The 16128-nt window shown below is 39.4% G+C and overlaps 1 protein-coding gene across 1 annotated transcript; it reads right to left on the bottom strand.

The window, feature by feature from the left end:
- Nucleotides 1-657: 657 nt before the first annotated feature.
- LOC117417679 (interleukin-21 receptor-like) lies at nt 658-10254 on the bottom strand. The gene is made up of 8 exons (XM_059035293.1): nt 10230-10254; nt 6133-6250; nt 5605-5807; nt 5044-5198; nt 4596-4758; nt 4231-4342; nt 3692-3776; nt 658-3100 (listed from the first exon to the last, which is right to left on the bottom strand). Exons 1-8 carry the CDS (start codon nt 10252-10254, stop codon nt 2423-2425), a joined length of 1539 nt encoding a protein of 512 aa, XP_058891276.1. The 3' UTR covers nt 658-2422.
- Nucleotides 10255-16128: the final 5874 nt, after the last annotated feature.

Raw genomic sequence — 16128 nt, 5'->3', positions numbered from 1 at the left:
CTACTGTGATTGAGCTAAACAGACTGCACATGCTCTGTGTTCCTCTGCCTGCTGTCTGTGAGAGACTGGGAAGGGTAGAGCTGAGCTCATGCAGGTACAATTTTAAACTGCAGCACGAATGGTCATATCACTGCTACGTTACAGATTAACATACTGTGGGCCATATTTTTCTCCATTCTCAAATCAAATCCTATTTTTTTTTTAAAAAGGTAAAACCCCAGTCATTTTTACAAAACCAAACAACTACCTTCAACTTTATTTATTATAAAGTTGCAAAAGAAAACATTTTTGTCTTTTCAGTCGTTCATGAAACGAGACACCAAAAAGAGTAGGTGCCAGATCTAATCTTTTCCTTCAAAGTATCAAAAAGTACTCATTGCAGAAAATGTCAATTCATCATCAACAATGGAGAAAGCTGCAGATAGAAAGCCAGCTCTTGCCCACATACTTTCACTAGAACCCTGTTTCTTCTCCCACTCCTGCAGTGCTGTACCTCACTCTCCTTTTGAGCAGCACATGTGCTTCTTAAGTGCTGTTTTCCATTCTGAGGAATTCCCCTTTGGCCAAAAGGTTAACTACTTCAGAGTCTGAATGGAGGTTTAATTGATTCAATTCAAATAACGTAGAACAGGGCTGGAACAAAGACCAGGAGTGGAATGACAACTTTGGCCAGCCCTTGCTTTAAAGGATTAAATACCATTTCACTGCTCCCCTAATCACTGTGGACTGCACTGTGAAAAGCAATTCTCGTCTGCAGTTACAAAAGCTTGACGTGGTCATGGAAAATCATGCATGTTGGGTAAGTGTGTGAGGGGGTGTTCCCATATTGCACAGCAGCCCGTACTGTATTAGAAAATACAGTTTGTTTTAATTGTACCTTTTAACATATTGAAAACCAGAGCTGAAAATCATTAGCTAGGTTGGGTCTGTGGATAGTTAACAAGCCTTTAACAAAAACTAAACAAGAGTGGGGAAAAATTACAAATGACATGACAGAAATGGGAATTATTTTTAAGTCATTTGATTTTTGTGTTGTTGTTACTAATAACGAGTAAATAAAAATAGCAAACATTACTAACTTAGAAATCATCTTTGGCATAAATCTCTTTCATTACTAAGTAAACGTGACTAAATGACGAATCACTTTAAAATACGTTTACTTCTTGAGAATTTCTGCATTCAGCAATTCAGGTTTTTTTGTACAGTTTTTAAGTATTTCTTTTAATTCTCTTCATCATTTTGTTGTAGACATATGGGACCTTCATTTCTGTCAGTCCATCACCTGACTCAATTAATAAACAGACTAATTCATTCAGAACAGTAATGCAACAATATAGCTATTTACTATTGTTATGTTACAAGAGCGGACTGCACAACTAGGAGTGTGTGATTGCCATTAGCACATATTCATTTTGAAGAAAACTTGCACCGCCCAGCCTCTGTCTAAACCCACTCTCTGTGCTGGGAAGCCTTCTATTGTGTTGGTACTGTTAGACTGCTGATAACGTGGGTGGCTCAGAATTGCCATTGAAACACAACACATTCTGTATAAATCATATCTATAAAATGTGCAGCACATTTCAGACATACTTAACTTTTTTTTATTTATGAACAGCAGCAAAATACCTGAACCGTAAAGCAGCAAATAAATGTAGCACTACACAAAATTTCCAGGCTCTCTTGAGAAGGCAGTAACAGAGGCTTTCCCCTTCAGGGAGTCTCTTATGGAGTCCCAACTGCGTCTTTCTCCTGACACCCTCCCACAGTTTGCACTGAGGTTTCACACAGGTTAAAAAGGATTGCGGAACAGGTTTGGTATGTCAGTGGTTTTAAACGTAACTTCTTGGTGGGACATTGTTTTTTTTTTTTTTCTAACACAAAACTAAAATGCTACATACAGCTGGCAGCAGTTAATTACAAACTAAGTTAATAAAGGCTCGAACTATAATATTTATACAGAAAAACAGCTGGTTTCTAAGCCTTCACAAGACAGTCCCACTGGAAAGCAAGCTGTAACTTCTATAACAATTAAGAGTATATAGAATGAATACTGAAGATGCTTGGAACCCGCTGGCAGATTGATGCAATGCAGCTCAGTGCTCCAGTGTGTGAATATCAATTCAACTGAATTAAATAAGTGACGCTGTGTGAAAAGCACTAGAGGTGTCGAGGTGTGTGTGAACCATTATCCTGAACCGAGTAGGAAACCAGAAAGGGCCCAACAACGGCATTTTCAATATCTTACTCTCCCCCCAATAACCACTGATAGGGAAATCACAGCTCTCTAATGTGCACTGCTCTCACGTTAGTTTAATAATAACACATGTTTGTGGTATATGAACAACAATCTGACATACATAAAGTGTAAACCCTATTGGGTGTGAACAAGCTAAAAGCAATGCAACATGTGTGACATAACCCTTTACAGAGCTGAGGAGCCCTTCCGGGAAGAGCTGTGAGGGGAGAAGCTGGAGTCTGTCAGGCATTCGCTGTAGGAATCGTATTCGGGGTTGTATTCGTTCTGGGAATCCTGCGGGTCGCTGCTGTCGTCTCCGGACTCTGCAGCCAGGGGGCAGCTGTCAGTCGGGCTCTGCGCGCTCTTCACCACCTGCCGAATCATTTTGGTGGGGATCAGTCCATTGTTGGTGTCCGAGAGTGTGCAGTAATCATCGCTGTAGCACAGGCTCTCTGGTTCAGGGGGCAGCTCAAACGAAAAGGTGGCTTGCTGCCAGCTGCTGTCTGGACTCCTTGTCATATCGTCACACCCGGAATCACTGTCGGTGACTCCTGCCAGATCCAAGGAGAGCGCGCTAAACATCTCATCGTAACTCTGTAAGGACTTAGGCAGTGCCGCGAGGGGGCTACTCGCGATGTCAGAGGCAACCTCCTGGGTCCCCTTGCTGTCATCACCGTTACCGTGCTTAGCCGGGCAGCTCCACTCATGGTAGATTGGCTTGATGTAAGTGATGTGATTGAGGACCTCTTCCTGAGTGCACAGGAAGAAGCTGTCTTCAGTCTTTGCCTGCTTGGTCTGCACGAGGCTGTCAAATGTCAGCTCTTCTTCTTTCCTCAGTGGATCCCCCTGATGACTGAGCCAGTTCTGCAAGTGAACAGTAAAACGGAAATGCTAAACGGCAGCCAGATTGCGACTTACAGAATGTTAGTACAGCTTCTGACTCTTTTGCTGTTGAAGTGGAATGTTCAGCAACGTGTCTAGAAGTCTGATTGAGTTAAAACATTCATTCGAAGTTAATATAACTTACACATCCCATGCCTAGGCTATCATTAACACAATACCATATTGTACCATCACAGTCTCTAACCTATAGAGCAATTGAGCTTAGCAGCAAATGCTGCAGGTAATGATGAAGAGGAGGGTACGATCGGCATGCTGTTATCTGTGCACTAATAGATTAAGTACAGCATTATTAAATAGGAGGCATTGTGGTCCAGTGGTTAAAGTCCAGGGCTTGTAACCAGAAGGTCACTGTGTGACCCTGAGCAAGTCACTTAACCTCCTTGTGCTCCGTCCTGTGGATGACATGTTAAATCAATGTCCTATTGTAAGTGATTCTGCATATAGTGCAAAGTTCACAGCCTGCCTCTGGAAAGCGCTTTGTGATGGTGGTCCACTATGAAAGGCACTATATATAAATAAAGAGATATAAACCCAGTATATAAATATCCCTACCCTGAAATTCCCTTTGTGGTTGCTGTAGAGAGGCTGGAAGAATGGTTCTGGTGTTGGTATCTTTGTGAACAGCACACATTTAAACCTGCAAGATGTAATTGCACAGTTATTTTGAAGTTTCTTTTTTATTTGCCTCCGATCCAAGCAATTCAAAAAGAGACTGTGTTCCACACAGATTATGTTTATTTATTTATTCTCCAGGAACAAACTCCTGACACCTTCGATAAAACACTCAAAGTAGACCAGCGTCAGTCTGACGCAGGCAGAGGAATTCCCGTTTTGACATTTGTATTAATTCACAGTGTAATTAAACTTGGAGTTACTCCATTGATAAGGTTACAATAAGCATAATCACACTGTAATAAAAACACATAAAGAACGGCTAGATTTCAATCTCATTTAAGCAAGTCTGTTTAGAAATCTGAAAACTGTTTAAGTAAATTCTAACACGGTACTTAACAAGGATATACTGTATATATAAAAATAGATGGCAAACATTATTAATTCAAACTGATAAAGAACAAGCTTAAAGACAATACCTTGTTGGGAGATTGAAGTACAGAGACACCAGTATGACAGCTGCCAGTAATAAAGGTATGACAATCGACCCGATGATTACTATAATATCTGACTTCTTTTTTGCGAGGACACCTAATAAAATAATACAACGGAAACTATATAAAGCACAATGTAGGCCACAAATGGAGCTCTTTCATTAATCTTTAAAAAACACATGACCATCCGCATTTACACACCGCCCCACAAACCACTTGGCCATTAGAGCCACTTTTTCAAAACGAAACTAGAATATGCTTCTTACTGGAGCAGAATATAAACATCTGAACAAACATGCTGCCTTTTCCTTATTTCAAAATGAAATGAAAGCATATTGAATAGTGTCTACCTGTCTTCCACTCCACCGGCTGGCTCCACTCACTCCAGTGTCCTGTGTAACTGATATTGTTGGGTGCGGAGCGGACTTTCGCAACGTAGACAGTGTCTGCTTCAAGAAAGGATGCTTTCAGATCTATAAACCTCATGCTATTAGCACGGGACAATGCATTTTCCTGCAAGGCAAGTCACAAATCAAGTATTATTTTCACCACCCCTGTAAATAGACTAAAAGTGAAATCGCTGTGAATTAAATCACGCCAGCATAACAAACTTTTTTAAAACATAAATATTAAAGGGATACTTTCTATCATCTTCTTTTTCACAAGATTTAATTAGTTTCCTCTTTAATATGCAATTGTATGGGTTCCCTATCGCTGTCCCATATCACTGGCCAGGTTATGAAATACTAGGATTAAATACTGTAAAGCAATGGACCAAAGCGGTTCAAGCAATAGTACCTCGGAGTGCATTGGGTCTTCTTTCTTTCTGTATGACAATTCAAACTGCAGGTGATCGTCCAGATAATGATGATCAGGGTAGCCTGTATCCCAGGTGAAGTTATACTGATTTGAGCTCAAAGTGAAAGACAGATTGACCGGACGAAGAGGTTTAACTGTGAACACAAATCAGAGCGTCAAGGCTGCTGTTAGGTCTCATTCTAACACAGAGAACAAACAACACGATTCCGTGAATCTTACCTAATACGTATTACCGTTAATCTGTAGGTCTTATATTTTTCTATATGAAAGATGCATATATTATGGCAAACGTGTATTGTATTAGTTTCTAGTGCCCCTTTTACATGTTGAATACAAAGAAATTGCAGAAATTCTGAATGTTTTTAAAGAGTTACTATTCTAACCCTAACCCTAACCCTAACCATCCTACTCTAACCCTATTACTCTAACCCTGAGCCTAATCCTAAATTACTGCTATTAGTTACTGCAATAACCTTGATAGCTCTGTCCTTTACCATATTTACACCGATACAATAATGCAGCATAAAGCCTGTTACTTACTGTGCAGTGATGGTTTATAATCTGTATCTGCCACTGTATTTTCTGTTGTGCCGTTGAATTGTCTCTGAAGGCTGATTTGATATTTGTCATCGCTAATGATGTTCTCCTCGAAGTCCAGTGAGCAGCTGTAGCTTACTCTGCCAAAATGTTCAGCTTCTTTCACAAGAGTGCATTGCACAGGCGGATCATCATCTGTATACAAGCTATATTAGAACACAAAGACAAGGGTTAACACTGTGCAACTCGTGTATATTGCTGTTCAGAGGATTTCAAATACTGGAGAGAAGACAGGTGCAACATACATCTGATAACAATACATTACTGCACATCAAAAAGGACGACAGAGTTAATATTAATATATGAAGAAAAAATACTACTGTGCTAAAATGAGCTATTCAGACAGAAGAGAGTGATAAGAAAGATGCAGCTCAGCCTTTAACAACAGAGCAGGGCAGGCTTGAGGCATGGAGACTGCTCCCTCACCCCTTAAGTGCACAGATACCTTCACTGAATTGTAACAGTCCTTACTCTTTAAATTCTACAATGACGGTAGCATTCTCCTCTTCAGAATTCCTCCATTTGCTGACTGTGAGTGTACAGCTCACGGTTTGTAAGTAATTATTCAGACACGTGAGGTCAGGTTTTTCTGCTGGGAGACGAGGGAAAGTGAGTCAGTTCACAGGACGATAGCTGACATGCTTTTAACCATTTGTTAATGTATGAGACCCAAAATGGAAATGGCATACATTGCTCCCCCTGTACAGTGCTATAGTCTGGAGCCATGGTAATGACACTGTGCTATTTGTGTTTTACCTTATAACCAGAAATAAAGTGCTAGTGTAATGGCATTATGGGCCTGCCTTATAAAAGGAGAGCACTGTAAAGTATATGTCTACATTAAATTGTGAACCCTTTAACATATTAAGGTATGTTCCATACAGATATACACACATACACATTATCATACTGTGATACACACTATTATGGCCTGTATTGACAGGCGGTCCTATATATTATATTGGGCAACATTCATTTGTCGCTTACTTCTCTTTGTTGCTGATGGAAAGCTGGTAACACAACTCATGAAGAGAAGGAGATGTTGACTGAACAACATATTTGAGGGGTACCTGTTGAGATACAGCAATGCTTTTGAGTTTGGGAAAAAGAATCTGTTAACAGACAGAAGAGAGAAAGAATCTACTCCAGCTGGTGCACCAGAGTGGAGCCATTAACCTGTCACACACCCGCAGCTGCAAGAAAAGAATGTGGAACTTCTTACTAATGTGTTGTTGTGGGGGGGGGGGGGGGGGTTTGGTTACACCCTGGTGTACCACCTGTACTTAGAGAGAAGACATATTTGAGAGCTGTATTGAAACCACAGCACTGCTTTAACATTCAGCAAATGATATGCAAAGTGAATCTTTTTTCCTACCCATACCAATAACTGCTCTTTACAATCAATTTAAATACCCGCTTGTGTTGAGAGATAAACTTCATACACTGAAACAAAGCAAATGCCATGCTTCTGATTTATCATTGACTGTAAATGTGTGACTAATGGGAGGGTTGAGACATAGGCGGATGTACTTCATTCACTGATAAGGCAAAACTGCAGATTTGTATCTGAAATAGTGCAGCACTGTATGAGTCTTGCATAAGTGCTGAGAAAAAGCAAGTACATCGACTGAGTCTTGCATAAGTGCTGAGAAAAAGCAAGTACATCGAGCACAGAAGGGAAAGTATTGTGATATCTGTGACACTTTAGAAACTGAAGATATTAAAAAAGACGTCCGGTCGAGAACATGAGGTTTCTGTCTGCATGTCGACATTTTAAAGTTAAACGTAAATAAATTAATGTATTTCTTAAAGTCAAACGTAAATAAATCACTGTATTTCACAGACTTTCAACCGAAAACGTCCTGTTTTATGAGGAATCTTGAATTGATGCTCATGTTCTAAAGTCAGGGCATGCATTTCTAACCTTGACTGCGAGTGTGCAAACTTGCTTGTGGTTGTACTGTAGGCCTACTGTAAATACCAGAGAGTCCAAGACAACAGTGCAGAAGAGCACAGCACACAACAAGACAAGTTACCAAGGGGCTGCCTGCATAATGAGGGTTCGGATCATCACGGTTCTACTGTATTCAGTAAGTTTAGTAAAGAGGTTCGAGTCACAGAAATGTCCATCATGGCACAGTAAGTTTAATAGATCAGAGCTGTCGTTTGCAACACCATTGACAGTCCAAGAGGTTCCTTTATGTTCACTCCTGACTAGCCATCGAAGTGCTTATGAGTACTGATTGATAAACTGCAGCCACTGAACTGACTTTGTGTCCAGAAATTAGTTCTAGTCAGTGACGGGAAGAAAGAGATCGCTCAGAGATAAAGAATCTGCATTAGCAGAAACGGAACTAAAAGCAGTTTTTGAACAAACATCTTGCTATTAATGTGCTGTTTGGATTTGACTGTAGTGTGCATGCATACATAACATCAGTCCCTCTCTTAGGAATCTCTCTGTTTGTGTGATGCACTACGCCATTGTAAAAGCAAAGTGTTGCAGGGCATAATGATAAAGCATGATAAAGCATGTTAAAGCATGGTATTGCAATCTGTATATCATGTCTACTGGAAAGTACCTGTCTACATTTCCTTATTGATGTATTTTTATAAGCGATGGTGCTTTTACGTGCTGATTCACCAGGGTCCCCTTGCGTGTGTCTCCAGAGTTTCTTGTCTTAGCAGAACAGAACTGCAGTAGCTGTCCTAGTAGCTCTATATAAGGTAGACAGTTGGATCTTGAACATGGTAACAGCCATAGAAAGACATGCTTTTCTCAGTTCCAAAAGCGTATCAAATTCTTAGACGGATGGCTTTGCCAATTTCTGCAATCATTGCATGGGAAAGAGGATCCCAACAATGGCATGATAGTTTTCACTCCTTGACTCCACAATAGCAGAATACAGCATCCATCTACTGGACCTGTTCTTGTGGTATAATTTACATACTGGAAACAGACCCTTCAAACCACTTGTTACTATGAATAAGATACATGTGACACAATGTGGGTGGCTCAAATGCCAGTTATTTTGCAATGCTTTTGAAAACCCACTGTTTAGGGCTCTATATATTGTCCAGACCCCTTTATTTAATATAAGTCGACCTTCTCTTGTCATTAAAAACTAAAATAGTCTCACCTGCGTTTGTATTGGATTGACTCAAGACTGGGCCAGCAGCTGCAAAACCTCTAAATGACATTATTGCACATCTCTTAATATGTGCACCGCCCAACCCCGCCTCCCACACCTTGATGAGTCAAGCCGTGCTGTTATTAATGAATATAATTTAAAATAAACATACAATGTGTTGTGTGTTTCCTTTCGCAATTGTTGTGGTTATACCGTATTGTGCATAATTTTAGCGAAGAGAAAATAAAGCTTGAGATGTTACAAAACAAACGTGATGTTTACCCGTTTTGTTACTAGTACGGTATCCTTTAATTTAAAAAAAACCTGTTAAAAGCAAGGTCGCATCCTAGATTATATACACTAGCTTTGTAAATATGAATTATATTGACAGAGAGAAAGATTGAGAGCGATCGATTATTCTCCATTTAGCGATTATTTATTTTACATTACTACTGCCAAAACATACCATTAAAAGATTCCCTTACGAAATTATAATTACTTATAGTGAGCAATAAACCCACGCCTATGGACAGAAAAAAAACAGGTACGCATGGGATGCTGTTAGTACAACACCGGGCTCCTTTGATTTGAACATCTTCACATTTTCCAAGACCCATTCTTGCCAGGTTGTTTTCCAGTGCGACTGAAAGCCTTTATGAGTAATCTGTTGACATCGTACCATCTTACACGTGCCTACACACCTTTGTAATTAAAAAGCAAGATCATTTTCCAAACTTGATGGGAGGAAGTTCCCCACATACACACACCAGGTGACGCAGAAATACACATTTCTATGCGATTTGGAGTGGAAAAAAAAATCTAAATGCACTAACTGGTTGTTTGACAATAAGAATATACAAATGGAAAACTGCTGTGTAGCATAAGGTGCAAAATCAGAAAGAAAAAGGTAATGTAGGTACACACAAAGGTGAATAATTGAAACAAAAAAATCTATTATATCAACACGTTTCGGACTCTGATATATCTATATTCTTACAAACGCCTTCCTTCAGCTGTATAGAAAGAAAAGTAAGCTTGTTATTTGTTTTTTCATTTTTTTCATTTATGTACATTGCAGTTATACCTTATTTCAAATTTCTCTCTCTCTCCCTTCCTTCCTCTCTCTCTCTCTCTCTCTCTCTCTCTCTCTCTCTCTCTCTCTCTCTCTCTCGTGATGAATAAAGTATAGAAAGTGAATTACAAGTACCTGATAGTGTATATTTAATATACGCTTTACTATGATATGTATATATTTGTATAGACTAAATCAATAACACTCACCAAAAAAACAAAAGCAATTTTGATTACTCTAACATGTCTTTGTCGCTTTACAGAGGCATGCATATTGTAAATTAGACAGACATGTAACGAACTTGATAGTTATAGTTTGTTTGTTTTTTGGTTGATAATGCAGCGCAAACAGTTTGCAGAATGTCTTACCTGACTGTAAATCAGCGACTGTCATCGGACGCAGCGCCCTGCTAGACCGGCTCTTTGCTCTGTCGAGTGGAAGATGCGACTCAAAAAGAAGATTTAAAAAGAACACCACAGATGGGAGGGGAGGGGGTGTTCCACTGAGCTCATTGCACTGTCATACTAAAAGCGCATGGTACATTCAGCTATCAAAAAAGTAAAGTCGAACTAGTGCGTTTTTTTAATTAAACATAAAATAAGGAACAGGTTGTTCACTAACCGCATCCTATTGAACCATTCAAGTGCAAGATCATAATACAGAGATAAGATGAATGATGATCCAGGGGTGAGCAAAAGTTTATACTGATACACTGAATAAGGTGTAAGGAGTACCATGAAGTAATAAAATAATAATGGTATAATGCAATGCTTAGTGTACGCTTATAGTAATAATTAAAATGGTTCGCATATGTTATGAACATATCTTTTATAATATACACAATGAGATTGTTTTCTCACTCTCTGTGTGTTCAAGCCAAGGTAGCATGCTGCAAAACGATTGCATAGTTTAAACAGCGATTGTTATCAGTTCCTTGAAGTAATCAAATAATCTTCAAAATGAAATGACGCCGATTAGCACCACTATTCTGCTATAACAATACATGCGTTTTTAAAAGTTCGTTTTCATCATTGGAATAGTTTGACATGCACTAAATAAACTATTCTGCACTGCTGAAAATGGAACGTCTATAGAGGAGACCGGGGACAGTTGTAACGTTCTCGCCATTAAGCACAGATGATTTGAGCTAGTTTGACCAGACTGATACAAACAGCTTACATCTATCCTCTACCAATCCCCATAGTTATCCTGCTTTAAGAGCTGACACAATGCAGAAAGAGGGCTTGGAATGTAATGTGTCCATTATTACAATTGACCCCATATCCAGCGTCAGTTGTAACGGGGGTGGGGTCAGATGTAACATTCTGTGAAGAATAATTAAATAAACAACAACACATTTAATTTAACTCAAGAATTGAAGGTTTTATTGAATAAGATCAATTTTCACATAAAGCAAATGTGTTTGCTTTTATTTAACTCAAAAACTGAATATCTTTATTGAAAGATAAAAATGTTCACATAATGCATTTTTTTGTTGTTGTCCTACTTTTAAAACTTTTTAACATCCCTAAAATTATAGTCCTTATGAAGCAAGAATATGTCACTGAGTCACAACTGTGATATATAAACATGTTGTTTCCTTCAGTGCAAGGTTCATGTGTTCTGGTAATGGTGTATGGGGTCAATTGTAGCACGTGTTACAACTGGCCCTAACCCAGGGAGCCATTACTAAACCTCATGTTCCAGCAAGAAACAGCAAAATTAAGAGCAATCATTTGTGTCAATTATAAGTACAGAGATCAGGGATGAGAAAAAGCCTGGATCCATAAACTGGATAACACAGGTATATATCACAAAATGTAAATTGGGGAAAAATGTACTAGTGAAAAATTGTTTTTTGTAGATACAATCTCAGGGATGTGGCACAGACACCTCCTCTTCCACAGGCAGACGGAGTCCTGAACTGAGCATGTGTCGAGTAGAGATGACTTCAGCATTGCTCAGGCAGGCACCTAATCGTTTTGGTCTGTGATCCGTTTTCAATCAACACCGATGGTGATTTCTCGTCCCACGAGAAGCAAGTGCTTCCCGCAATCGACGAAGCGGATCTGCAACTAGAACGAGTAGATTTGCAGGCATCGTCGTTGCTGAAAACTGAATTCATTAACACAGCAAATCTGAATCATTTTGGTCGGACTTTAGTTTCTCCGCATAGCGCGAGGATGTTTCACCTCAGATCATGCCCTTATCCTTTCAGATCATGCCCTTATTGTTTCACCTCAGATCATGCCCTTATTCTTTCAGATCATGCCCTTATTGTTTCACCTCAGATCATGCCCTTATCCTTTCAGATCATGCCCTTATTGTTTCACCTCAGATCATGCCCTTATTCTTTCAGATCATGCCCTTATTGTTTCAGATCATGCCCTTATTCTTTCAGATCATGCCCTTATTGTTTCACCTCAGATCATGCCCTTATCCTTTCAGATCATGCCCTTATTGTTTCACCTCAGATCATGCCCTTATTCTTTCAGACCATGCCCTTATTGTTTCAGATCATGCCCTTATTCTTTCAGATCATGCCCTTATTGTTTCACCTCAGATCATGCCCTTATCCTTTCAGATCATGCCCTTATTGTTTCACCTCAGATCATGCCCTTATCCTTTCAGATCATGCCCTTATTGTTTCACCTCAGATCATGCCCTTATCCTTTCAGATCATGCCCTTATTGTTTCACCTCAGATCATGCCCTTATTCTTTCAGATCATGCCCTTATTGTTTCACCTCAGATCATGCCCTTATTCTCCTGTAGGTCACTGTACCCGTGAACTTTATGAATTACTTATGTGTGTATTAGAAATAAATCAGCCAAATCCTACAAATACGTTTCGTGTTGAATTTATTATGTTTTATTTTTGTGGACTAGTTTTATGACGTCAAAATGAAAAATATATGCAAATATGTTATGTAATAAATAACGCATGACAGGGTGTGCTGTAAGACAATTCTAGCGGGACCTTTTTCAAACCATTGTAAACAGTGGACATAAATGTATCCTAATCAGCAAGTAGGCCTACTGTATTTTGGAATCAATATTGCAAAACACTTAATTTTCTGATTACTCGCAAGAATTATATGAAGGTCATACGAGGAATCTCACATGACAGCCCCCTTGCGGTATTTTTAAAATGAAGTTCCCCTTTCGCTCAGCCCTTACAGCTCTGGCAAGGAGGCAACCGGGCCACCATTAACCGAGCACTGGATAGGGTTTTGTTAGCTGAAAGCACTTAACGGTTAATCTCTAAAAGCGGCTGAACAGTCTCACCCACAGCACTGAAACTTTTCAGCATTTATTTCTGCTTGTCCAACGAGAATTAATACGTTTAACTTCCATCTCGGTACACTGCCATTAATAACCTTCTTTCCCTGTGTGACTGTAGCACTCACATGGTTAAATGACGTTCCATAAAGCAACAGTACGCAATTTACAGCATTCAACATGTGAATGAATTCAATATAAAATTACAAATGTACTATATGTAAAAAGAAACAAAAGATCTGCTTGTGGGCCTCATCGGAGGGGTGAACCTTGCGGCTAAGAAAACAGAATAACCTTGCTAACGGAGAACTAGCTGACTAAGAAATAGAAAGCGAAGAACTAGAAAAGAGAAGGCAGAAAAGCTAACGGATGCTGATCCTTGGAGATAAGGGGGTTACATTGATGACAGTTTGAGAACTAAAAAAAAGAAACTTCACAGTAAGACAAGACCCTACCCGCAAAGTTAATTGAAGAATGAAACAGAGTTTGATATTCAAGTAACTGCTCTGGACTCTTTCTCTTGATATGAATATGCATTTAAATTATTGCAACGGATTTTGACAACAGTGTTGTGAATAGGGCCCACAGAGCAATGAAACACTTTGAAGAAATTGAGAATGCACTCCCTTCACCATCCTTATTCAAAAATGCAACCCGAATTTAAACAGAGGCAGGGGGCTGGTTGCTATGCGATGCAATGGCCCCCGTAGACAGTCCATTGATTAGAACAAGCATGGTTCTGAACAGGAGAGAAATGCTTTGGTGGCCGATCATGACCAGCACTGGCTGCCCTACCCTGAACGGCAGCCAGACGAACGTCTGTAATCTTTATCTCGAATCAATAGCTTCTTGGAATGAGCAATGGTCCGTTTCCAGAAAGCAACGTTGCTTCAGTTTTCATTTTGTAGAATACCGGAACATGAAGGCTGGTATTACACTAAGCTGTAAGAGTCTTCAGAGTGTCACCTCAGCAGGCTTTCCCCATTCTACCTGTCTCCCTAATACTGCTCAGTAAAGGTGATTAGGCTCATAGTCACACAAGCTGCTGCAGAATCATGGCAAAGATGTCGTACTGAAAACAGAGGTTGCACCATGTGCTGGTTGGGAGTGTCGTCTTTGGAATTTAAAAAATTCAAACGAAAAATGATCCAAATTTGGATGCCACTTGCTGTCAGGGCTTTTGGAATAATAATAGTGTCTGATTCGCTGTTGAACTCTGTAGTACTGGGTAGTGAATGGGTTTGTTGTTACCTGATCTCAATACAGAATACAATCACATGCTTAATGATCTGATTTGATAAGCAAAGGGTCATAATCTAGAACCACTCAAAATTATGGCAAACACCCTGAAAAGGCAACTAATGAAATTACATTCAAAGCTGTATATTCTTAAATGGTAATGGTAAAAATAAATAAAAAAAATACAGGTGTTTTCTTCTAAAAGTTACTGCCAGACTGGTCTAGTCACAGGGGGTTTTGTGACCTTTCTTTTGCAGACTCTTTATCTATGAAAAAAGATGAAGAGAAAGCAAATTCGAAACTATTTACAGGATATCATTTATAGAGATAAGAGACATACCATGTGCTTAAGCAGCCTGCCAAAAGCATCTGTACTCGCTCAAACACACTTACTGACACACGGTTATAGACATAATGCCTTCTCTTTTCAGAAACCCGCTTAGGGCATATTAAAGATTAAAAAAAAAAAATTCCATTTCACACGTGGCCTTGTCGTTTCAGTTTGAGGAGCTCGAATTGGTGTCAAGTATGCAGTTCTGAAAGAGGTTTGTGTTATAGCAAAAAATGGTAGTTGTTACCTTAGTAGTCTTGCTCTTCCTTGGTCATTTTGTCTCTACCCCTTCAACGGCTTATTTGCTGCAAGTAACCAACCAGCTGCTTCCCCTAATGAGTGACATGCTTTGCAGCCAGTGACAGTTCAAATGGCCTAAGTTAAACAGTAATGTAAAGGTAAACAAATTGAGAACTTCCTTTAAACTAGTATAGAACCAGATGCCATTTTTACAAAGTGAAAATGTATATTTCCTCGAACATGTTTCACAGCTGCACATTTGACACTTATTTCACAAATGGTCAATAATTTAAAGTATTTATTCCTCATCCTGCTTTGAGGATCAACAGTTATGGATACAAGAGGCAACATGTGTTTTTTTCCCCCATCAATGATGCCTACAATGTAACACTATCGACACACACTGTCAAATGCAATCCCCTTGGCTCTCCCCTTGGGGGCATCGTGTTGAACAACATGCATTCACCAGGAAGTGTAAGAACTTCAGGCCCGTATTAACTATCGATTAAGTATGCATTTTGAAAGCAAAAAAGAAAAGTGTTTCTATTGCAGAACCCTGCCAGTATACCACTCAAATACTACACCGCTATCAGCTCGATCAGACCATTCCTCCTGCTGGTAAGCAACTTGGTTTTTCTGCTCTGGGAGTTGTCATGAAGACCTTACCGCTGTTAAAATTACCTCAGCTACAACCATTCTGTCACAGAGCCCATGAAGGCATCCAAAGACTTAAATGCCATGCATCTCACAATGATTAAATCCTGCTGACCCCATGACAAGCTGTCCCTTAACTGACAGGTGTGCTGTTTCCATACACTTAGAACACACTACCGCGATGGAATTTCTGGTAACTGTGCATCTTTACCATGCTTTATTTACCATACCTCTCTGGGATCTCATAGCATTTTTATCATACTGTCATTAGCATGACTTTTGTAGGTAATAAAAGACAATAAAGTTTCCTAACCAGAATTGAACAACCGCAACATCTCTTTGAGGATCTTGCGAGTGGTCTAAAGTTGTTTCTGATTAGTTTTAAAACAGTAAATTGTTATTTTTTCCTTTCAGACGAATGATGCTTTCGACTATAGCAGCAGAACAGATATTCTCTGCACTTCAAAAAAACTAGAATCTACAGAATCTTGTAGGCCCTTCATGAAGGAGATGGGAGAGTGG

The sequence above is a fragment of the Acipenser ruthenus genome, chromosome 13 (assembly GCF_902713425.1).
Source record: "Acipenser ruthenus chromosome 13, fAciRut3.2 maternal haplotype, whole genome shotgun sequence".
Taxonomy (NCBI): Eukaryota; Metazoa; Chordata; class Actinopteri; order Acipenseriformes; family Acipenseridae; genus Acipenser; species Acipenser ruthenus.
The sequence above is the reverse complement of the archived record's forward strand: the minus strand, read 5'-3'. Positions and strand labels throughout refer to the sequence as shown.

Bases quoted from the DNA above. Each gene is read 5' to 3' on its own strand.
- LOC117417679 (XM_059035293.1), bottom strand. From the start codon at position 10,254: ATGACAGTCGCTGATTTACAGTCAG. The intron at 5,199-5,604 runs GTAAGTAACAGG...TTGTGTTCACAG, and splicing joins TTATAAACCATCACTGCACA to TTAAACCTCTTCGTCCGGTC. The intron at 3,777-4,230 runs GTATTGTCTTTA...TACATCTTGCAG, and splicing joins TACTTCAATCTCCCAACAAG to GTTTAAATGTGTGCTGTTCA.